Source organism: Mytilus edulis, chromosome 1, assembly GCF_963676685.1.
Source record: "Mytilus edulis chromosome 1, xbMytEdul2.2, whole genome shotgun sequence".
In the NCBI taxonomy this organism is placed as follows: Eukaryota; Metazoa; Mollusca; class Bivalvia; order Mytilida; family Mytilidae; genus Mytilus; species Mytilus edulis.
In genome coordinates, this window is record NC_092344.1 from 113,094,082 (window position 1) to 113,120,463 (window position 26,382).

At 31.0% G+C, this 26,382-nt stretch overlaps 1 protein-coding gene across 12 annotated transcripts in view; it reads left to right on the top strand.

Annotated features, from left to right (window-relative positions):
- The window catches only part of LOC139500484 (adhesion G protein-coupled receptor L3-like), a 66,898-nt gene that overhangs the window by 15,728 nt on the left and 24,788 nt on the right, over window positions 1–26,382 (top strand). For 5 of the 12 annotated variants that reach the window (XM_071289263.1, XM_071289286.1, XM_071289232.1 and 2 more), the window contains 3 exons: window positions 12,100–12,282; window positions 18,956–19,202; window positions 24,819–24,928. In XM_071289263.1, coding sequence (XP_071145364.1) covers window positions 12,213–12,282; window positions 18,956–19,202; window positions 24,819–24,928 — 427 coding nt within the window. In that variant the 5' untranslated portion in view covers window positions 12,100–12,212. Of the gene's footprint in view, window positions 1–8,176; window positions 9,072–9,937; window positions 10,249–11,945; window positions 11,964–12,099; window positions 12,283–18,955; window positions 19,203–23,011; window positions 23,116–24,818; window positions 24,929–26,382 lie in introns of those variants that run through there. The other 7 variants (XM_071289239.1, XM_071289245.1, XM_071289274.1 and 4 more) reach the window with 7 other exon arrangements.

Here is a 26,382-nt window from a genome sequence, read left to right on the forward strand (position 1 = left end):
GATTCAGTAAACTGTGACCTTTTGAGAACTCCTCTTTTTAAGAGGTGTTCTGGGTGATTATTTTATACCCTGTATTTGTAGCTCTCTTGTTTAGGTGTTCTCTGGTGTTCTTTTATACCCTGTACTGTAACTTATTTCTTAACATACTCCTGAAGTGTTGACAAACTGACATTTAATGTGACCTTCAGACATAGACATCCCTATAAGATTGAAACCGAGAATCTAGTAAGACCAAACATTATATCAGTGAGTTTGCTGCTGACAACAAGATTATTTAATTTCTATTTTTTATTAATAAAACATATAAATAATTTGGCCCTTGGGAGTCAAGTACTCAGCTAAGGGAAATTTAGCTCCAGGCCCTGTCGACGACACTTGGTGTAGATGGACCAAGCCCCATGGACATGGACTAATTAATGAAAGGATATCACGGTCACGGAGACTCCAATCCACTTTAACACGTTTCTCTCTCAAAAGAGCTGCAGCTTTAGCAGAAAATATTTTATGGTAATCATAAAATTTTAGGCCATGGAAATTATGGATGTTAATTATGTCGGCTTCATAAGCATCTAGTTCCTCCCTACGTTCTGGATATGCATTACACATAATTCTTTTGAATTTCCCAAAAGCTTGGATGAATTCTTGGATGGAAAGATGCCTATTTAATCTCGGATCGGGTTTGTTGGCCATGTTTACGTGTAACCCATCGGCAATTATTGAATGGGTCAGAGGAGCTTCAAAATTAGGAATGAGGAGAGTACCTAAATTAACGTCCTTACCCTCAATTATATTCCTCTGTACTGATGGTGCCACAATATCTACATTGGAGTATGAATCCGATCGCACACCTGTTGTACCCGGTGTAATGGACGAGTATCCTAATGAGGGTGGTGTTAGCCGGCTTTGTATGGCTCCATTCCCGATGAGTGGTGCGTCCTCGGCGTTTCTGTTGTGGTACCACTGAGCGAGATCAAATTTCTTGGAAGTACTGATTTCTGAGCATTTTTGATTAGCAATAAGGCTAACTGTTTGTTGGAGACCGGACGCGCATTGTGCGACGGACTGCGAAACAATGCTGAAGGACTGCATGATTGCAGCCATGTTGTTGCCACCGACGCTGTCGAAATGTGCACTTCCGGTTGCTTCATTGCTCCGCGAACTACTTTCATCAGCTGTTGGATTACGCAATTCGTCGATCACATTTGCGGAACTGTCTGGGGCACTCGCTGAGGCTAAAGGATTCGGTACGGCGCGTTCTGGATCACTAACTTCCTCGGTCTGGGCAATAATAGCATTGCCAATCTGGCGATCTTTATTTTCCAAATAAAATTGTTTAAGAACACTCTTAGCAATATTCTTGGGTACAACAATCCCCAGCTGCTGTAATTTTATCCTCAGTTGCTGTGACGTCCAATTGTCTGGGTTATTTAGGTCCAAATGTCTATTTGAATACGGCTGATTCCTTGAATTACGTCTGGAAGCCATAATTATAAAGTTCAGTATATTTGTATTAACGGGAAAGTTCTTTCAAATTGCTGTACAGTACGTGAACGGAATGTTAAATTTTCAACAATATTAAAACACTAAGTTCCTTTAAGTAAAATAATCGCAACGATCCAAAAGAAAGATAATAAGCAGTGTAGTTCGTACTCACATATATATGAAGATAAACACAAATGTCCAATTGCAATATTGCAATAATATACGGATATTAACACCTAGTTAATATTATGGTTAACAAAACGATATTTTGTAACTTTATGACAACTTATGTTTGACTTTCCCTGTCAGCAGCAAAACTCAAAATGACCAACTACCTAGCATCCTTGTGAAATTTGAGAATGGAATGTATCACTCCTTGCCTTATAACCAAATAAGGAGTGATCATGTAGACTGTAGTCCAAGGGGATTATCAGTACCAAAACCTGTGCTACACCCATGCAGATTATGATGTCATTAAATAAACAGCGCTTATATTTACATAATATAAGCTTCTAATAACCTAGTCAGAAGCTGTCATTAAATCGTATAAACTGCTAATTTTAAGCTGTGTGGCTTCCCAGTGAGACTTGTAAACTAAAGATGGGCAACCAAATTGAACATAGTTGTTTGAATAAAAAAAATCAATGAAAAGTTCAACCCTCAGGGTATTTCTAGAAAATACATCCTATGTTACCTTGGATTTGGATTAATGAAGAAAATGATTTATCAATTCATGGAACTACAATATCCTTGTTCTGTTATGAGATATAGCTATCACAACAGGTTTTAACGCACAAGTCAAAACAAAGATAAATTGTTGTTTTAAATTTAGGTCTTATTTGCGTGAGAAATTAGATATGAACATTAATTATTTAACATAATTCAGTCAGCAAGCTTCTATTTCCAAAGAAATTTTTAGACGGATTAAATTTCAAAGAGATACAAATAAAATGCACTTGGTGGCAAAAACAAATAATCGTTTCATGAGAATTCTTTGAAGCAAGAGCTGATGGATTTTTCTATTTTCAAAGCTAAAATATTGAGTTACTTATTTGGATATCCTTGTGAAGAAGCATAGACAGTATGTTTTAAGACTGTCAGAAATAATTATGATAGAAGAGCAGTGAGTTAGATAATTTACAGATGAACTACATAAAGATTTCCTACCATCCTTAATATTGCTTTATTAAAATAACCTAAGGTACATGGAAAATGATGTATGATTGTCTAAGATTTTGATAATATAATTGACAACAAAAATGGTCATGAATTACTCAAATTTAAAAAAAAAAAACACCACTTAAATCAGTTATGGGAAATTTTTTGAGATCTTTCTTTTATAGCAAGTGAATAATTATTTTACCAGTTCAGCAACATTAATTACCATGGGAATTTTCATACTTTTCTTGTGAATTATTTTAGAGGCTTGAAAATTAAAGTAATTTAAATTTTAAGCTAAGTTTTGACACATTTATTGAAAAGGTCCAAACCTTCAAAATACATTTTGTGAATTCCCTGTAGTTCTGTGTCTACTATATTTTGCACTTTAGGACATTTATGCTTCTGTTTATAACAGTATTATTGACATGCACTACACAGCCATCAGACAATAGGACTACCGGGTATACCCTGTGGGTAACAAGTCACCCCTTTGTGGAAGTGCAAAATAATTACGATATATAATGTAATTATAGAGTATATGAATCTTTTCAAACAGAATCTATAGGCATTCAGTGTTGTGAAGCAATACTTCATTAAAATATGCTAATACCTCAGCAGTCGTGTGGTATTGGTTTAAATAAGATTAAAAGACATTTTATCAGGTGGTGTGGAGACTTTTTCTGCTTAATTAATTGATGGATATTGATATTTTGAGTTTGAGGATTATGTTGTTATATCATTTGAACATTTTGTACTAAACAAGGTAAGAACCATCCTTTAATGACTAAAATTCACTAAATATTAAAAAGTTTTATTCATATTTTACACAGAAATATTTGTAATAGAAATATATTTAGCTTCCTCAATATCATTAATTCAAATAAATTTAAAAAAATCAGTTAATTGTTACGGGAGGAGAATTTAAAAATTTGAAAGAAAAGAAGTCAATTTACAAAACATGCTATAAAAATCTGTATTTGAATATTTTTACAAAATTATTATTTTAAATAATTCTCTCGTCCTTTTAATGATGCTCATAATTATTTTTTAACAAGAGATGAAATGAAATACACAGCCATATATATATATATATATATATGTATATAATTGTAGAGAATTTAGCACTTAAAGATCAAGTCTGATCAATTCAGAAGATAAAAAAATATCATAACACTCAAATGACAATTTATAGGCCATAAAAGATCCAGAAATTGGGATAAAATGCAAACAATTTCTGACCATTGGTCAGCATTGGCTGTTATCACATCTATAATATTGAATTAAATTTCCCTAATGTATTCTAAAAAGTGGACAAAGCTAAACATTGATATTATATTATAATAATGTAGTAGTGGGGAGCTGTTAATAGCACTTTATACCGTGGAAATGCTATTAAAGGACAAATTATGTGCTTCCAATTTACGTTGCAGGAATGGAATTAATTGAATAACTCAACAATATCAGTACAAATATGGCCTTAGATTTGTCATCAAATTAGATGGTGAACGACAGGATACAGCTTTGTGAAATTAGCAGAAAGACATCAATATTAGCTTAGTTAAATAATGACCACTAATTTTTTCTGTCATTTTAAGCATGATACCTTATACTTAATATTACCTGCGATATTGATAATCGATGTCTTTTGCCTATTAATTACGTTCTCTCGTGGGTTGAGAGATTATTACACGCCATTAGTTATCTGGACATTGTTATCATGTAAATATCCTATAAGGTCGAGTGTCCATTTGAGTATCAGATTTTACTAACGACAATTTAATATGACCGTACTCAGTATAAAAGAGATTATGGTGAAAGGATTTATAAAGGCAAGAGAAGTCAAAAGTTTTTTTTGTACCACACACTAGGTTTGTTGGCATAATTAATGTAGGTGTTGCTGTAGTAGCCCAAATATCAAATAGAAAAAAAGTAAAGTGGTAAAGCTCAACCTTAGAAAAAGACAGGATTACATTTTGTTATGTTTTTTTTTACTAGGAAACTTCCAAAATGCAAAATAAAAATCATAAGAAGTTTGCACCTACCTTGACTTGTTAACTGCATGATAAACATTATACAAGAGGAAGAAATAAAGCAAGTGGCAAGTGCAAATCAGGGATTTAAAAAGGGGGGTCCACTGTGACAAACCAATATTTGCAGTGGTGCTTGTAAAAATTCTTTGCATTTATCATATATGAAGCTCAGTGAGGGGGGTCAGGGACCTTTAACCCTTCTTTCCCATTAATGCCTCCTCTTAATATGCATGTAAAATGTCTAGTTCTAAATCTGAGTTACTATTACACTGATATTCATGCAAGTTTATTAATCATCCTTGGGTATGAAGATACCTTGAAAGGCTTTCACTGTAAAGGTTTAATAACCATAATCATTTATACACACAGATATAATAATGTATTGAGCAACGAAATAGTGTAAATTATTCAAATGTTGTTTACCAGCCAGGGGGCATAAGTCATCTATGTAACCTTTAGTTTTATATAAATGCACTTATTTTTGGGATTACATAATTTACATGGATTCTTTTTAAATTGAAACCTAAAAGAGCAGTTATTGAGTTATTATTATGCCTTTGTTTTTTTTTCTCTTTTGATGAGCTCTTATAAAATCAACATTAATGCTACCAATTTTACAATTTTAATTAAAAGCTGTAGAGTTATGTCCCTTTGATTTTGCTTCACTATAAAATATTAATTAATAGTTAATTAACACCATCATCAATTTACATCATCTCTCATCTTTAGTATGAAAATATGTTAAATAAAATAGAAACAGGGAAAAACTTGACTTAAATATTATCCTTTCACTCAGATGTTGCACTTAAATACCATCAATATAAAACCTTTAGATTGTGATATTGGCAAGTATCCAAGAATCAAAAATCAAAGGAATGCTAATAGGCTCTTGATCAAGTGTTGTCTCAAAGGGGAATATTTTAAGTCAGACATATATGGAACTTGTTCTTAGGTGTCTGAACCTTCCAGTCTAATCTGTGGAAATAAAGTATGGCAGGAAATAGGTAAAAAACTGGCATGATCTTGAGGTTTTCTATATGCTGTTGTTTGGTCACATTGGCACGTCATTCATTTACTTGGTACCTTATTTGTTAAGATGTAAGTTTTGAGGAGTTGAGACCATAATATATGTACTGTAGTAAGGATAAGAAATGTCAAAATCAACAATATTTCATTTTGATATATAAAATAATGTGTAATGGTTTATATTGCATATTGTAGCACAAACAGTAGCCCTTTTGCTTTATGGTGTTTGTTTTCTGTGTCTTTCCAAAGTATGATGGTGTCATGTTTGTTTTTGGTGTTGGGTTGCTATTGTATGTTCTCATGCCCTACATCTATTTTTATTTCATGTGTATGTCCTTGAAATTATATAAGATAAGATAACTTCATTAGCACTAACGCATTGACAATAATAGGTTACAATGTACCAAATAAAATTACATTGGGCGCAGCCATTTTATGAAGGGAACATGACATAGAGATAAAAATAGATGGCTCTCTGTGATTGGTTGTTATATCTTTTATATATTTTTCTTCTGGAAAGCATTATGAATGAAGTTTCATGCAAGCACAAATTTGTCCTTAAATGTATAGTATGAAGGGCCGAAAATATTTTTTTTATGTTGCTCAAAATTAGGGAAATTTTTCTGCGAAATCGTCAGGTATCGTGAAAACCCCCCAAATTCACCAAGAAAAGCCATGGGACCATATATATTTGAGTGCGGTAAAATCGCAAATAGATATCGAGCTTCAATTAGACAACAGCAGTTTTTCCATAATTAGTTTATTAAAAGCGCCTTTTAAGGAGATAATTGCTAAAAATAGCATTGCCGGCAATGGGGCCACCATTTAGTACTTTATATCCATAACATATATACAACGAAGGAGTGACAGTGGATAATTATGAGAGAAATATATAAAAATAAAAGAGAAGCATATACATTATTACAGAAATCAAGTACCTTTTAATAATGAGTTTCTCACCAACAAGCATTCATTCAAATAGTTGACAACAATTTTTAATATGTAGCTTACAGTTCACATACCAGGTTTTACTCTATCAGTAGTTTCATCTAAATTAGAATTTAGAGAATTTATTACAATGGAAATGTAGATACTTCATGTAGATACTTCATGTTATATGTATACAAATGTTGAGATATTTATATGAATAGGATTAATACCAAAAACGTGTTTCCTAATCAATATGTATTCGTTCTTTCATATTATGTATGCATTAGCATGTTTCTTTGAGGGTTTTATAAAAGGATAAGTTATGCTGTATGGTGGTCAATAGCTATTAAAGGAGGTCGTCTGATAGAAAAATAACATTGACGCCATGTAGGATGTTTCAGTTTGAACAATATTTACTACTGTTTATCCATATATATTTGAAGTTAGACAGGTAGTGAAGGGATTTATTTGTATATACAGGATAAAAAGTTTACACACAGAAAAGTTATCATATAAACACTATGCCATAATAATAGGATACTTTATTTTGTTATACTTTATAATACAACTAGTTCAAATAGTTATATACTGGTTACCTAGTTTTTCTGTGTACCTACTTTTCTTGGAAAGATTTTTTTTCTATGAAGAGTAAACATTTCTTGTCAATCTTGTGGGATAATTGATGGGGAGGTGGTGTACAAATTTCAATTTAGAACCAGTTACTTTTAGTTGTGATGGGAAGTCATCTACATTTATACTGACTTCATTTGCTTCTTCAAAAGGACAACATTTAAATGGTGAAACAGAAAAGAACATTTGTTTAGAAGGAAAAAAACATTTTGTGGTATTGAAAGTATAAATATTTATGATGAAGAAAATAAAATTGAGAAAGTAGGCAAAGTAATTCTTATAGGCTTTACCATTAAAGATAATATTATATAAGAAGTTTAAACATCTTAAATCTTGAAGTTTTTTTTTCTGCTGTTTCAAAGTTCTTTGGGAAACATAGAAAAACAAGAAGAAGTACATGTAATTACAATCTGAATACTATTGACTGTTAGATGTTTATTTTTTTCATGTACATTTTAATTATATTACATTACTCAAACAGAATTATACTTGAAAACAGTTTGAAATCAGATTATATGCTACAAGTAGGATTTTAATCAAGTTTTATATATCAGACATTAAATCTAAAATGTAATAGAAAATGTATGCAATGTGAATGCAGCATACCGCATGATATTACCATAACCTCTTCAAACAATTAACTTACCCAAAATTGGACAAATTTTTAAATTTAAAGCCTTGACCTCTTAATCTATAAAAATACTTTTCTTTGTCAAAAGTTAATACAATTCTACTTGCATTATAGTAATTTATATAGAAGTTTTCTAACAAATTGATCTGAATGAAATTTCGTTGTAAACACCTTATTTGGTTTACTCAGCTGTGAAATTTTATGAATAAATTATTTGGAGCCTCATTTATATAACATCATTGCACATGTTGCAACAATTGATTGTTTACTATTTTCAGAATAGTTCAATTTTGATTTTACTTTATATTGAAAACGTCTTTGAAGTTTTGTGACCTATGAATTTGTCAATTTTACATGATTTCACATGAATTGACATAATTTTCTGTGTCATTGGATTAACTGATTTAAAAAATCTAAAAATCATTGACTATTTTTTGTCATAAAAATTGTCTCAAACTTGGTAATTGAGTACGTTTTAATTACGATTGGTAAAAAAGTATATATAAGAGTTGAAGAACTTAGTCATGATATTTTCACATTATAATAGGTACTGCAGAAATAAGTCAATAATATAAAAGATTTTAGACGTGGCACTGTATCATAAAGCATGTATAGTAAAATTATGAGAGATCGGTAATACAGTAGAATATTGATAAGATGTTTACAACAGATAACAAGGATGGTAGAAATCATTTACTGTATAATTATTCCATTTAAGTCATGGAGAATGTACCGAATGACGTTTACATTTTAATTAAGTGATAACGATGCAAGGACAGAACAAATATGAATCATGTATTTCCTGTCAATCATGACACGGTAGATGACCATTGGATGTCAACAGGATTTGACAGTATTTACCTTTAGAAGTCAGATCGGCCAGTGATAAGTTTTATCTATTGTACTGTTGTATGGTATATGTAAAAAAGGATTATTACACATTTAAAATTTGACCTAGACTGAGGCAATGTTCAAATAGTAACTTCATTCATTGAGGGACATTGTTTACATGAAATTCTTGTCAAAGTGGTCAGTTAAAGAGATTTTTAAAGATATACATTTGATGGAAGTATAGACCAGAAGGATTGTTTACTTTTGATATAAATTTATTATATAGAATTACTGTTTATCAGTGGTAAATATTCTGGATTAAGTCAGTAAAACTTTAATGAATTTTAACTGTAAGTATGACTATGAATAACTTGACAAAAAAATAAGAAAACTTAAATTAATGTCAAAATTGAACATAAATTTTACTGTAGAAAAAATCAACTTCAAATTAATTTATGTTTTTGCAATGCATGTACAAGTACCTTAAATTTTTTTGTATATCTTACATTAAGTAAATTGCACATTGAATACTAAAAGTTATGGGTGTAACTACTTTTTTTTGCAACTAATGATTCTCATGGAATATTTCTTATATTGTGCATACAGAATAGAATGTATTCTATCACTTACAGAATGACATGGGAATTAAATTTATTATTAATTAATCGATCAAGGAGTCGTTGAAACAGTTTAAAAAAGATTAGAATTTGTCACTATTACAAAAAGTAACATTAATTTTTCATTCTGAAAATATGTTTTGAAACAGAACTAATTTCTGAAATTGGTCACTTATCGGATAGTTAAAATACTTTTTAATGTGGCAGAATTCAGATTATTCGAATAGTATGAATGGCAAATACCAATGCACAAAAAAAATATATTTAACCTCAAATTCAGTAAAGACAAAACATAACTCAAATATTTGACTATTGGTTATTAAGCAAAATGATAAAATGTATTGCTTTTCTTCTGTATTTAGGTTATAGTTGGATAATTCTACGCATTTCATTGTACACATGTCAGTTATGTTGGATATGAAGCTGGAAATGACATTTAATTTGTTATAAGTGTCAAAACTCAGTATAATGATACATTATATACAGATTTTCTGTAAACTGCGGAAACTATACCACTTTTTAAGTTCTTTGAACTTGTCATCACTAATATACACGATAGGTTTGGGTATAAAAGATGTACAAAATTGTATCTATTCTTTGAAAGCATAGTTTTAAAAAAAAGATTTTTTACCACGCATTTATAAGAGTATATCAGAATTTGCAACACTTTTTCATGATTTAAGGAAAATATTAGGCGACTTCCTTATTTATAGATCTTGTGGGCTGGATGTGGTTTTTTAATATGTATACTTATCATTCGTGTTTGATCTATGTGAGATTTTAGGAAGTTACCAAGGATATAAAAAAAATCCCACATAAACTTTTAACAGTAGGTTTTGCTATACAAATAAGTATATAATATAAGGAAAGTTTTGGATCTGTGAAAGCTTTAAAGGACAACTGAAGCACGGTAAGATGGCAAAATGTTTCATTATACTGTGGATTCATTAATATTCGTTGAATACCAATTTTCGTGGGTTCAGGGGAACCACAAGTTTAAATGTTCAACGGAATACAGATTTTCTAAAGGAATGTATGCAGAATTTGCCAAAACAACGATTTGAAATATCCATGAATATGCAAGTTTTTATCAATCCACCAAAATTGGTACCCACGAAAATAAATGAATCCACATTACATAATTGGAGGAAGAATACAGGGAATTCAGGAACGTGAAATGTTGACACAAAATATTATAAAAGTTCTTGCCATAGGTGGCACATCTTGGATATGTAAACAGGATTTCACTATTTTCATAAGTTTGGACCCATTTATTGTTCTAACTTTTAAATCACATTGGGATACTCTTGGAGACACATTGTGTTGCTACGTACTCCATCCTTAAGCTATATGTGTTAACTGAAAAAGAAAGGAAAGAAAAGAATTGCCATAATAGGGAAAATGAATAGTTTTATGATAACCTGTAATCTATGACAGAGTACAGAATAGTACATGTGCATAGGAATAATTGTTTAATATATGATAACAGTCAAGGATTGTGGTATATCCTGGAGATTAGCTGGAGACATTGTCAATGTTTATTACAGCATTATCTTGTACAAATAAATAGCTTCCTGTTCAATTCATTAATTTCTTTAACTATGAAAAAAAGCTTTTATGTCCTGAATTTAGGAAAATTTTTGGTTTTTATTTTATTAACATCAAGATGTTGTACAGAAAAATTGTTGAATACATTGCATTTATTATGCTTTTAAATAACATATGATCAATTCAAATCGTTGAAAGACCCCTCCCCCCCCTCCTAAATTATTTAGAAATGTCATTATTCATTGGCAATAAAACCTTGGTGTAAATTAGGTACACCAATTTTGGCTATTGTCCCTAATATGTATCTAATACATGTAGTTTATTCATGTAGTAATAAGGTGTGCTTGAATTGCATCCAACCAATAATTGACAAAATTGACTAAACAGGTACAGTGAGTATCACCTACCTATATCTTCCTTTTATCTGGTTCACTAACAATGATAACTATCCCTGTGTTAACCAATAACCAGTATTGGTTAGTTTAAAAAAAGATTAATTACTATTATTTTAAGTTATATTGGACTGATTTTTAGACTACTTCTAATTAAGGGGTGTGTAGCTGCAGCTTAATCATGGAAGTTTTTAACCACCTTGACCTTGACCACACTGTAGGCTGTTGCAGCTTATTTTACTGTGACTGCATTTTAAATTTAAAAAAACGACAAATTCTAGATGATATACAAATCAAACAGACCCTTATTTTTTATCTGTGTTTTATTGGCTAGTCTGTGAAGCAGTTACACTTTGATATGCTAATTGACAGCATAATTTTAATTGATCACAAGTGAAATATGTATTTAGTTATTCATGACTGCATATAACATAAATAAAATGTCTATAACATGGCAAATGATATTTGTATTCTTTTTTGTCTAAATGTATATAAATTTTCACTTTTGTCTGCAGTCATATACTTGATTACTGTGCAGGTAATTATTTTCCCTTTAGATAGATCATATAAACAGGATATATAGGATATTTCCACAGAAGGTTCTTAAATTATATTGAATATAAAATTGTGGTGAATGGTTTTAATGTGGTGTTTTATATGAGGTTTATTAGAAGCAGGTGTGACGGTAATGTATTAGATCATAACATTGTCAGGACAGTTTCACATCATCTCTTTTCTGTTGTTATTTTGTAGCCTATCTGTCATCAGCCCTTCTATATCATTTATTGTTATATAACATATTCATAATTGTTATTTTACAGGACAGAGTTCAGCCTGACTCATAGAGAGAAGTTTTGTGTAACCTTGTATTTATATTTTACTGATGAGGAGAAGTGCAGGAATTACCTAATATTCAACAGGATTTATTCCAAAAATGAGTCTTTTATTTCGGAGGAATTTTACTTTCGTGTTTTTGTTAATGGTACTACCTATAGATGTTATTGGTAAGTTTTTTTATGACAATTATGTTTTACCTTTGAATTTTTTTTTGAGATACATGAGTCTATTTTGACATGTCTAAATGTTTAAGGTCCAACTGATTGCATGCCTAATGAAATATCTATCACATGTTGTTTAAACTTTAAGAGTCAGTTTATATGGAGAAATAAGTGATACATATATATATAAGGGTAGTTGAATGCAGGCCATGCAAGTTTAGGTAGTGTCAATTCAGAACATCTTTCCTGCAAGGTTAAAGTTCAGCTAAAAATTCAAATATTCAAAAATCGTACATATATAACTTTTCAAATACATAAAACTAATATAATAATCAAATATTTGGAGAGAAAAAAGCATCTTTTGTTTAATTTTTCCTATCACATATATATCACTTTCTTTGTAAAGTAGATCTCTTTCTCAAATTAGGTGACCTCTACTCTATACAGTGCCCTTGTGATTTAATGGTTATAAAGATGTAACTTGACAGCTATGGCATCCCTTAGATACTATCATAAAAAACTTATAAATGTAACATATACGTTTGTACCTCTGTTAATGCTCATGTCCCTGAGTTAGATTGACACTACAAAGAACATGCGTAAAAAACATGTAAACAAAAAGCATGTCGAACATGGTGACATCATATACTTGATTTATGTAAAGCAATAAATTTAAAAATAGTTGTTAGTCATTGGAAAAAAAGTAATTGGAATTTTAGACTTTATTGAAACCAAAACGAAAGCATAATGATTGATTGATTGTTGGTTGATAAATGTCCAGTAGCAAATATTTCATGCATGTTCAGGATGATATAATCATGAAATGTCTGACACAAGGGCGCCAATCCATTAGTGATGATGCCCGTAGACCTAGGTAAGCAACACGGGCTCTTTATAGCCTCTAGTTTGTACCCTATAAAAGTTTAAGTTGAAGATAAATTGAAATTCTATAGAAACAAAAATGTAATAGCTGAGTAAAATATCCTAATATGTTTGTGTATAAATGATATCAAACCTAGGTTTCATTTTGTCAAAAAAATAATTTAGAAAATAATCCTCTCATTGTATAAATTAGTTCATATAATCTATGATAGAATAAGATGTATTTTGTCACTGACAGAATGTATATTGTATTATATTTCTAGACATTTTATTGTGTTAGCTGATGAATGAAAAAATATAAACATAAAAATTGTTCACATTCTCTGGCTTCTGTTCAAAATAGCCAAATAGTAAAATTATTCATCAAGTTTTCACACTTGCAAGTACATGGTCAAAAGCAGTATCTCAACTAAAAGACAAATCTGCAGTTGCACTGAAAATATTTTTTTTGATTGAAAGCTTAGGATTTAAACTTGATTTATTATCTTGTATAAATAACCTTAAGATACTTAAAACCCAAATAGGTTTAAATATTTCAAAACCAATTAAATTTGTGATAGAATCTGAAACCCTTCAAACCCTATAAAATCTGTCCTGGGATCTAATAACTTGGTTATCCATGTTATATTTTTGTAGGATATACTATAGGATTTAAGTTGACCTCAAAACCTTTCTCGTAAATAGTCTTGACAGGGTAGGATGGAAAACATACACACTAAAGGTTATTCTGTGTGCATATTTACTTCTTTTTGATCAATTTAGTGCTAGACTTTCATTAATAATTCACATATACAATACATGGGAAATTTGTCTGTCCAGACACAATACAGGTCATTACTAAGAAAATCATTATCAGATTAAGACCGTTTATGACCATACAAGTAATTACTGGACTTTATTGATCATGTGTCCAATTACACTGTTAATTAACATTTACTGTTATAATTATTTTCTTTTCATTATAATTTGTCAGATTCTGACATTGCTATTTGTAACACACCCTAGTTGGTATAAGTTGGAATGAGAAGAAACATATTCATATTCTCTAGCTATTGCTGACATTCATGATTAATAAATTATATGTGAATTAAAAGTGCAATGATAAAATTGAAAAAGTTGTCTGACCTCATATTGTTGTATCACTGGTTAATATATGAATGATGTGAACATTTAGTTGCATTTAATTAGTTGATACTTGCTTTGATATAGAAAAAAAAAGATGTTTTGAAATTGTGGTTTATGAAAACGAGGCAAAAGGGACATTCAAACTAATAAGTAGAAAATAAACTGACCCCCATGGCAAAAAAACACACAAACCCAAAGACAAACAACAAAACACAATTAAAAAGAAATTTCAAGACTCAGCAAATATAGAAAAATCATGTTTTATTAGATAAAGAAGAATTAGGGCATGGAAAATATCAAAATCTGCATATGTATATGTTAAAATTGATAAACAAGGAACAAAGTAATAACTGGGAAAGTATTTTTTAGCCAAGTCGCCTAGTCACATGGGAGTCCTGTATTGCTTTTCCTGTTCAGTATCTTAATTAAGATTCATTTAGACAAGTATTGAAACTAAATAGTTCATAATGAAATACGGCCATAAATTGAGACTGGACACAAGAAATACAAATTTGATAATTTGATAATTTAAAATGAATTAACAATGTTGAACATGTCAGCCGACACAACAGTGATTATTAACTTGAGTACTTCAGTCCAGTGAAGAAGCATAATAAAATGTGAGGTTATCTTCACACTGGCGTGGGGTCTATTGTCCACTAGTCACCTGTCAGGGAATTAATCATAATTTACAGGTGTATAAACTGACCAGGTACAATGATTTCAGACAAATAACTCCTTTGTTCATTATGTTTAGAGCACTTAAAATAATATTTATTACTTTTAGTTGTTTTCTTTAAAAGTTCTTGTTTTTACAAAACCATTCTCTTGACCACTGTACCATCAATCAACATATTAAAAAGGATTAATTTAATAAAATTCTCAAATCTACTTTTTATGATGCTTCATAGGATTTTTGTCTTCTGCTGAAGCCTGTAACAAAGGGTTTAAAATGCTGTCTGCTCCAGATGTTTTTTGCTATTTAAAGGGACCAATGCAGAATTAGGCTGCATTATTGAAATATTTTATACATTGTATTTCAAACAAAGTTTACTCATGAAAGTTGAAATAGACAATTGACATTGGAAAAGAATGTTTATGACATGAGACAAAAATGTCAAGAAATCTTCTGTATATTTTTTTATTACCAATAGATGAAAGGAACAATAGTTCCATTTCTATTTTTATTTGATAATTACTAGAAGACCTAAAGAGATGAATTTGAAAGCTAAAAGTTTTAACTTAGTATCAGTATGGCCTTTAGTTTCGACTAGTATCATTTCAACATATGATCTTGGATGGACAAAGTAGTAATCCATTATTTGTTAGACTGGTGATACCCTCAAGAGAAAAATATGTACTTGGTTGCCCATCAAAAACCTCCCCATACCGTTTCATTATCAAAATCTGTATATGAAAACATGACAAAGGGAAGTAGCATGGATTAAATGGGCAATAAAACAATTGACTTTTATCCAATTCTTAAATGAAGTACTTGCTGCCATGGAACAGAAGTATTAGTTGTTTACTTTTAAGATTTGTAGAAACACATGGATCACAATCTGTCCACTTACACTCACTTCACCGTAATTGTATAATATATATTTGTTTGTATATAAATTACATGCTATTATGTAATTCTGTAATATGTTTTGAGGCTGTCATCAAATTGTATGCCACTTTAGTAATTAAGTTTTCAATTTTCTCCATAGAAAAAATTCCTTTTATTGAATTTTCAAGTGTTAGCTTTTACAACATTTGAATAACAGCATACGTTAATCTAATTATAATTTTCCATTTGCCATTCATCTGTCTGCTTTGTAATTTACTCTTTATTTTGTTAAAATAAACTATAAGAAGACAATACCCCTGAAGTTATGACCTAGATATGAAGGTAGTATATGTCCTTCCATTAATTAGATTTCTCTCACCTGAAGCTACAGGTGTACATCAAAGTCTTGTATTACCTTTTTACCCCATCTTTGTAAGAATACATTTCAATGTTTTAACACCTTCTTTAGATTTACACTACAGTATAAGCAGCCAAAGGACATAATGGCTTTAATTCTTCACCTTACAAACTTATATTGACTTTAAATGGAGAAATTATACCTTTATATCTGTCCTTTGTTAAACATTACAGATTATTGTGTGAAAAAGGAATAAAAACTCCTGATCAAGTCCAGTTTATATGTGAAGGTATCATTTGAAAAAGAATAAACGTCCTGAGTATTTTGGCAATATCTGTTAACATTTATACATTGTAAAACTCAGAAATAAAAAGGCCAAGAGAACAGTGCTTGATATAATATTTCTAAAACTGTATACATGAATAATACTGTTAATTCAGATATATCTGTGAAAATTGTTTTGCAAAAATGAAAAATCACATTTTAAATTTTGATATGATCACTTTATTCATTGTTTTCTGAAATCTATTGATTGATATCACATTTGTGTATATTGTTCATGTTTTTTAACTGTCACAATCTAAAAATTTCTGATTTAACGATTATAAAGTTTCACTTTCAGTGACATATTTCATTTGATTACGTATCCACAGGGCCTTCTCGGAAATCTACCCCCATTTTAACAAAAGGATGATATGGCTGATAAGTAGATTTCCTAAATAATAGTTGGTTTGCAGGTCTATCATTACACACATTATTAATAAGTCATTCTTAAGATCCTCCACGGATATAACTGATCAACCAGAATAATGAGTGGAATTACTGAAAGTTTTCTATAGAGTATGGGTTTTGCTCATTGTTGAGGTGACCTTTAACAGTTGTTACATACTCAACCTTTTTGGTCTTTTATGGATCTGGTGCCATTGTAGTCGTACCATATTTTGTTATTCTTATATTAACTGTCAATCAATGAAGTAGTATTTGATTATTTTATTTGACAACCCTGCATACCTTCTGGTATCCACTTAAGGGAACTCTACCAGCAAGGCTTTGGTTCAGAAGCTCTTTATTTGTATTGACTGTGTAAAACATGTTTGTTGGACTTTCAATTGAAGCATGTGTGGGTTTATTTTGGTTGTATTAGATTTTAAATAATTTCAATCCAAAGTCAAATGCAAAAGAACAGAAACTGACATATACTTTTGATTACAAAAACTTCTTGTGAATAAAGCTTCACAGTATAAAGGAAATGAGATGTTTTATGCATTTAATTCTTGATAATTATAATTCCAGCATATACTTTACATATAACAGAAAACTAAATTATATCCTTGTGAAGATTTTCAAGAGGAAATTGATGAAGTTTGAACAAGTTTGCATGTTTAAATCAATAATTAAGAACTCATTGGCAAAGTTATAACGTAAACACTCAATGAAATAACGTAACATTATGAAGTGTTTTATTTGATCTAAGGGTGTTGTTACATATTAAGTCTTTTGATTTCCTTCTGTCATTAACATCCTACAAAATGGCAAACTTTGAATGGACTGATTTACGGGAAGTGTTATATGCAGTTTCAATCAGATTTTGCTTTAGGACAACTTATTTGTGTGGCTTGGAACATTTAACATGTTGTTGATGCAGATTCTTAAAATTTTCCCCTTAATGATACTAAAATCCTGCCAAAATACTTTTATTTGTTTGTATCAATAGAACTTAAGCAGTCAGACAGTATGAACAGAAAGATCTAAGCTGTTTTATATTATGTTATGTTTACTAATTAATATTGCATGCAGTCACCTCCCTAAACTTGGGTGATTGAGTTATCTAAGAGTGCAGCATAACAATGCTGTAAGGTACAGATACTTCAGCTGAAGACATTCCAAAAACTGTGGAGATAAACATAGAGTTATAAGTTGTATTTCACGAATATTTTCTATTATTTCATGGGATAAATGTCAAAACTTCATCCAAAATCAATTTTCTTTCTTTTTTGAAATGTGTATTTTCGTGTTTAAAGGCATTTCATTTCAGTAATGTGGTTTGATAGAAGAAAAGTTTAGATGATTACAAACAGAAATATGATTTTTTGATGATTGAAAATAGAAGTGTTTGAGCTATGTCTTGGTTTCTGTTGTGTGTTTTTAAGTACCCATTTTGGTCTTGTGTCTGTTATTAATGTCTGATATGTATCCAGCAGCTGCAACAGCGTAAACTTTTATGCCCCTGCTGTAGCCGTTTCAAACTTGATATGTGGTAATAAGCATTGTACACAGTTTCATAACATTTAGTTGAGGCTGCATACTAAAGTTAGATAGCAAAAATCAATTTTGGGACATACGAACATTGTATTTGGTGTCTGTAATGCTTTCAAGGTGTACAAGTCTGTCTGGAAAGGTTCATTTTGGCCTCATTTTCATGAATAATTGATATTAAATGTCATAAGTTATTATGTAGTTAAATCTTCATCTTAAAGACTTGAAACATAAATTGTATTATGATCAGTAAAGCCAGTTAACATTAAACCATGCCTCTTTTGTTTGGAAAAAAGGAGAGTATAAATATTTTATCACAGTTGCTCTATGTTGTTTTTTAAAAACTCATCGATTTCTGAACAAAAGAGTTAATAATGGTACATGCATGTAGAATCTAGCTTGAACCATTGAAGAAACAACAAAGAACATTGCTCACCTGGAATAAGAAGTACAAGTATAAATATTTCAAATGAGAATGAACTATGACAAATATTTTCTACTTTTAGGTGTAAGTTTTAGCCGTCATCGTTACAGTAGGAGAGGTGACCGTGATGATTCTAGGGACACCAGGATAGCTTATGCTTGTGAGAACAGTACAATGCATTTAAACTGTACAACATATAATGGTGTGATTAGAGTAATTCGTGCTAATTATGGACGATTTGTGTTATCTACTTGTAATCCTTGGTCAGTGACCTCAGGATGGAATTTACAATGTTCAGCCAAAGATTCATTTAACATAGTGGCAGCAAGGTAAAGTATAATGATTAATGTGAGATAGAACTCCTGGATTGGGAACTATAAATGATTATAGACCTGTAAACATGAACCATTGAATAGTCTGGTTGGTGTTTGGTTAGAGTAAGATGTTAACAAATGTTAATTTTTAGCAACCCATTCTCTGCAACTTTACATTTTAACTAAATTTGGTCTATGATACATACCAGATTTTTAGCCTAAGGTCTGTACTAGAATAAATAGTTTGCTAAGTTGTCCATAGAAGTGAGATATACATTGTATATCATTCTTGTTTGGAGTGGCTTGGTGGTTGGTAGAAATGAAATTTCATTCTTGATTTCAGTAACTCATTTGTTGGGGTGTCTCAGTAGAGGATAGACTTTATTCTTGTTTATTAACTTGTTTGTTGGGTACATTCTTGATTTGAGAATTTTGTCTGCTGAATTGTCAGTGGCAGTGAGATATCATTCCTGTTTTGAGAATTGTGTCTGCTGAATTGTCAGTGGCAGTGAGATATCATTCTTGTTTTGAGAATTGTGTCTGCTGAATTGTCAGTGGCAGTGAGATATCATTCTTGTTTTGAGACTTTTGTCTGCTGAATTGTCAGTGGCAGTGAGATATCATTCCTGTTTTGAGAATTGTGTCTGCTGAATTGTCAGTGGCAGTGAGATATCATTCCTGTTTTGAGACTTTTGTCTGCTGAATTGTCAGTGGCAGTGAGATATCATTCTTGTTTTGAGACTTTTGTCTGCTGAATTGTCAGTGGCAGTGAGATATCATTCCTGTTTTGAGACTTTTGTCTGCTGAATTGTCAGTGGCAGTGAGATATAATTCCTGTTTTGAGACTTTTGTCTGCTGAATTGTCAGTGGCAGTGAGATATCATTCCTGTTTTGAGACTTTTGTCTGCTGAATTGTCAGTGGCAGTGAGATATCATTCCTGTTTTGAGACTTGTGTCTGCTGAATTGTCAGTGGCAGTGAGATATCATTCTTGTTTTGAGAATTGTGTCTGCTGAATTGTCAGTGGCAGTGAGATATCATTCTTGTTTTGAGACTTTTGTCTGCTGAATTGTCAGTGGCAGTGAGATATCATTCTTGTTTTGAGACTTTTGTCTGCTGAATTGTCAGTGGCAGTGAGATATCATTCCTGTTTTGAGACTTTTGTCTGCTGAATTGTCAGTGGCAGTGAGATATCATTCCTGTTTTGAGACTTTTGTCTGCTGAATTGTCAGTGGCAGTGAGATATCATTCCTGTTTTGAGAATTGTGTCTGCTGAATTGTCAGTGGCAGTGAGATATCATTCCTGTTTTGAGAATTGTGTCTGCTGAATTGTCAGTGGCAGTGAGATATCATTCCTGTTTTGAGAATTGTGTCTGCTGAATTGTCAGTGGCAGTGAGATATCATTCTTGTTTTGAGACTTTTTTCTGCTGAATTGTCAGTGGCAGTGAGATATCATTCTTGTTTTGAGAATTGTGTCTGCTGAATTGTCAGTGGCAGTGAGATATCATTCTTGTTTTGAGAATTGTGTCTGCTGAATTGTCAGTGGCAGTGAGATATCATTCTTGTTTTGAGAATTGTGTCTGCTGAATTGTCAGTGGCAGTGAGATATCATTCTTGTTTTGAGACTTTTGTCTGCTGAATTGTCAGTGGCAGTGAGATATCATTCCTGTTTTGAGACTTTTGTCTGCTGAATTGTCAGTGGCAGTGAGATATCATTCTTGTTTTGAGAATTGTGTCTGCTGAATTGTCAGTGGCAGTGAGATATCATTCCTGTTTTGAGACTTGTGTCTGCTGAATTGTCAGTGGCAGTGAGATATCATTCTTGTTTTGAGAATTGTGTCTGCTGAATTGTCAGTGGCAGTGAGATATCATTCCTGTTTTGAGAATTGTGTCTGCTGAATTGTCAGTGGCAGTGAGATATCATTCCTGTTTTGAGAATTGTGTCTGCTGAATTGTCAGTGGCAGTGAGATATCATTCTTGTTTTGAGACTTTTGTCTGCTGAATTGTCAGTGGCAGTGAGATATCATTCCTGTTTTGAGAATTTTGTCTGCTGAATTGTCAGTGGCAGTGAGATATCATTCTTGTTTTGAGTAACATGTTTGCTGGGTTGTCCGTGATAGTGAGATTTCAGTCTTGTTTTTAGTTAATTGTTTTCCCGATTCATGCATTAATCCCTTTTATCGTAACTGCTGCTCCTCTTTTGAGACAAGTATATGTCATAGATAAAAAGGATCCATGTTTGTTATGTTGAAGATAACTACTTCACTTAACCAAAAGTTTTTCAAGTATTATTACCACAGAGATAATTGTATTTATTCTGTACCCCAAATATAATGTCATAGTTATAATTTATAGATGATAATCAATGGTAAACATCCTGATATATTTACCCAGTTCTGTAAACAATATTTAATATACATACTCTGATTTGTTTTGGTTCAATGATGTTACATTATCTGTAATAACCACATTTTTTCCAAAGGTTTGTTATTTAGCTTGTTTACGTTTATTGGTGAATAGGACCTATTGGAGTTGTCATTGTTTTGATAGGAAGAAAACACTGGTATTATTCCGTAATTAAACCTCTGATGGATATAGTTCAAGCATCTTGATTTGTGTTTTTTTTTATGACCTGTTTTAAATTGTTTACGAAACTTATGCAAGCTTTGAAGTGTATTTTCTAAAAAAACCTAAAAAAAAATATCTAAAGTACATTTCAATGATTTGATCTAACCAGCATTTACATCATTTTATGAGAACATTGATATTATGTGCTGCTATATAATGTTCTGTTTTTTAGACATTTGAGTTCCTGGAATCACTGCTATTATTGTTGTTAGGTGTTTGTTGCATATACATTTGGTCTATCTGAATATACTTAAAAGTGAATGACCTTGGATGTTGTACAAGGAAATACTCAACTGTTAAGGTCAAAGATGTATCATGAGTACTATCATACCAAAATAGATAGTCTGGATACTTATTAAGAAGAAATAAGTACTTATACAATGATTAGTCATTGGGTGTAGTGTCAGTCTCCAATTAGTTCCCACTTGATCTTTTATCATATTTCTGATATGATTACGCTACTTGTGAAAGGCTATCTATAGATTTATATGACGGTATGGAAAGAAGCAATACAAAATTGTGGATATTTCTAGTGGGTCTCATTGGGGGGTTCTGATCCCTGATCCTGCTTACTGTTTTGTCAGATTCCCGTATCCCGCTTACACTATGGACATAAGCAATTCTCATTTTTTGGTAATTTCCTGTGTCTCGCCAGACTTCATTTCTTGTTTTCACGGCACAATAATTAGAATATTATGTGTAACGCTTACAAAAAAATTGGCAATCCTGCATCATCGCAATGAGACCCATTTTCTACCATTTAAAGATGGCAGACTATGAAATATCATCTTGTGCAGTTATTTATATGAAAATAGAGAGTTAAGTGTCTGTCTGGAGCTAAGACTGTAACAGTCATTTCCAATTTGTTCAAATGTGGAAGGTGCCCCCCATACTCCTAGAGAAGTTATTGGTAATATGCTCAAATATTTATACAAATATGGTTAAAATATCAACTAAATGTTATATATTGCCGATGATTTAACCTGTAGCTAATGTGGGAAGGCTATTGTAAAATACAAAACAAATGAACTGCAAAATAAATGAAAATTCAGAAGGGCATTATTTGAGAAATTGTTAATTTCCAAAAGGCAAATTATAAAATGGGAGACAACTCTTGTGAAAAGACAGAATGTTCTAATTGGTGGTATATGTTGAATGGATATTAATATAACACTATGGTATTGGTTATATATAGGTGTGATTGGCAACCTCAGTGCACATTAGTTGTAACATCTAAGGTGTTTGGTGATCCCTGTAAGACTACACCTAAATATCTTCAGGTGACATGGAATTGTGTAGGTAAGAACCATGCATGTATACCATGCATGGAGCAGGAAGATGACCAACCAAATTTATTGACATGTCTCATTCATACAATAAAACCTGTATATATATGCATGTACTTTGTATTTATTCATCAAACAATAGAACTGCATGCCATCATGGTGGTGTTAAGTTTCATGTTTAATATTTTTATAAGTCCACAAAAGGGCATCTCAGATTGCAAAAAATATGAAATACTATTCATCTAACTCAGCACTTTGACAGAGGCTTGAGACGTGATTTGTTATTAATTATAAGCATCAGACAGCTGACAAAAATGTCCTTTTATATGTGTGGACACAAATTTATAATCAAAATCAGATATTTTGTTTTGCTCATTTCCTGGGGGGACCTACTGCAGCAACAGAAAATAATTATAAGGTTATTAACTGTTACCAGAGGCATTTGTCTAGAATCTATTTATATGGACTCAGCTGGTGTTGTCTTTTGGCTTTTGTTAAAGTCCAAGGGCTAGTAAATGAATTGTCGATATCTGAACAATAAGACTTGTTCATTTCCGTCATTGCCATTGGATTGAACTGCAGAAAAGTGTCAATTCTAATCATGGGTAGAAATCTAGCAAGACTAGTTACAACAGAAAAAAATCCCATTATAGGTCATCTTGGTCATTAGTTCTTGTAAGTCTTACCGTAACAGCCGATCAATCGTGTAATATATGAATAATCGTGGAAAAGTTTAATTGTAATTGCAAGAACGATTTTAATTTTTACTTCATTTGTATGATCTTATGTAGCATCATGTTTTTATGTGCTGCTTTATATTTTATTAACTGAAAGGCAAGAAATTCGTTGATACAATTCTCCAATTTTTATCAAAATTTCTGAAAATTATAAGATTTTATTTTACATTTAGGCTAATAGTTTCATTAAAGGTCTTGAGAAGATCTGACTTTTAAAAGTTTCTGGGGTGTAGAATCATCTTGATTTTTACAAGTCATCATTATTGGTTTTAAGTGAAAATATACAAGCTTTTAAGTTTCTAGGTCTACAAAGACACAAAAGAATTGGTTATTAACTTTTGGAATAAATCCAGATTGAAGTAATATGATGATACAATTTACTTATCATTTTCCCATTCCTGTTTGTACATCATGATTCAGCATTTCTTACAACACAAAAAAAAATTAAAGACATCCAAGTCAACTTTGATTTTCTCATTTCTTTGTGAAGTATTTTAATTATGTTCAATAAATAACCAACTCTGTAACATCTGTTACCCTTACTTCTGATCCATTTAGTTATTTTTTCTATAAAATGTGTCAATATCTTAAATAAAAATGTTCATAAATACAATTTTTAACTGGGGATTCCTTCAGAAATTTATTTTGAAACTATCTTACATAATTGACATTATTTTTGTACCTTAAAAAACACAATTACTTCAATTTGTTTCCTAAGGCATTGTTCTTGGAAAAGATCAATAAATATTTTTTCTGAGACATTTCTTCATTTGGAAAATACATTTAGAAATGCATTAAATACTGTGTCTGTTGATAGAATTAATTGTATTGGAATGGCTTTATTAAACGTTCTTGTCATCTGCAAACCTCCTTATCAGATACCATATTTATGTTTCTGTCATCTGTGTATGAGATACCATAGTATAGTCACATTTCTAATACTTCTTTCCATGTAACTGCATGTAGCCTTTCCTTACAGATGTGATGGCAGACCGGAATGCAGCGTCATGGCATCCAATCGGGTATTCCCAGATCCATGTACAACAACTCATAAATATTTAGAAGTTTATTATTATTGCCAAAAATCAGGTAAATATACCATTGAAAAAAACCAATGGACTTTAGGTGCAAATATACCATTGAAAATAAAACCAAAAACCAATAGACTTGAGGTAAATGCCTAACATTGTTAACAACAGATCTAAATGATGATAATTACATATGAAGAAGCTTTATTTTCACTTCAGTTTAGATTGGTTTTGAATTCCAAAAGAAAGATGTTCATTTTGTGGAATCAGATATTATTGTCAATTAGACACTTGTGTGACCAGTTTAAACATGACTTCTTAATCAGCTTATAAGATTCTTTAGGCAGCATCATATATCTTGAATGTTATCCTTTATTTTACTTTTTACTTTTTTAATTTTTGTTAAGCATAGTGCATCTTTCTGTAATATGCATGTATTGAAATATTTCATTTATCGGCCATGTCTGACAAAATATAATTTGATTTTTATTATACAGTGTTCCAATTAATTTTTTCATATTTTTTCATAGCTAAAGCTGACGCAATCAGATCATGCAAATCATTTGTAACAATTTCAAATTAGACCTGACCATTCCTAAGAAAACCTGTTACAACTGTTAGTAAGAGTGATAAAGTAATTAAACCCTATTACTAAGCTTTTAAAAAGCTGTTCTGAGATGTTTCCTTAAAATATATTTATTTTTTCATGTTGTTTGAATAAATCCAACTAAAATACCAGCTGTATTTGTTTAAACTTCACTTATCTTTTGTTCCTCAGCTTTTTAACTTTGGTTACTTAAGTTATATTTGTTAAATAGAGGTTTTGGTTTTTGATGTTATCAAGCTTTTACAGCACATGAACAAATTTTAATTTGTGTCAATTTGATCAGTGGTTATACTAGTTGTCATAAGCTCTTATGTAAGGATACAATTTTGCATAATGCTAGTTTCAGAGTTTGACAATTATTTTAACAACATCAATTTGTAAATATAATGGGGATAAATATGATATATTAATCTCTGACGCTGTCATCATGATTACAACTATATTTTGTTTATTTTTTCAACCCACCAAACTTTAATCACTTGACTTTGTAGACTGATAGTCTATATAGACTTGATACTTAGATTTTTTTCTGTGAGAAAGTAAATAAAAAATCAAACAAAAAACATTTCATTTTCTATTGTTTGTGGATTTTCAAATAAATAAAAGGAAGGATGTTTAGATAGGTAACAATGTTCACAGTAACACAGTGTTCCAATTAATGTTTCCATGTTTTTTCATAGTTAAAGCTGACGAATGGTAAAGCAATCAGATCATGCAAATCATTTGAAAATTTTGTATTTCAAAAGCTAACCATTTCTGTAACAATTTCAAATTAGACCTGACCATTCCCTAGAAAACCTGTTAAAGTTAGTAAGAGTGATCAAGTAATTTAAAAATCCCTATTACTAAGCTTTTAAAAAGCTGTTCTGAGATGTTTCCTTAAATATTTATTTTTTCGTGTTGTTTGT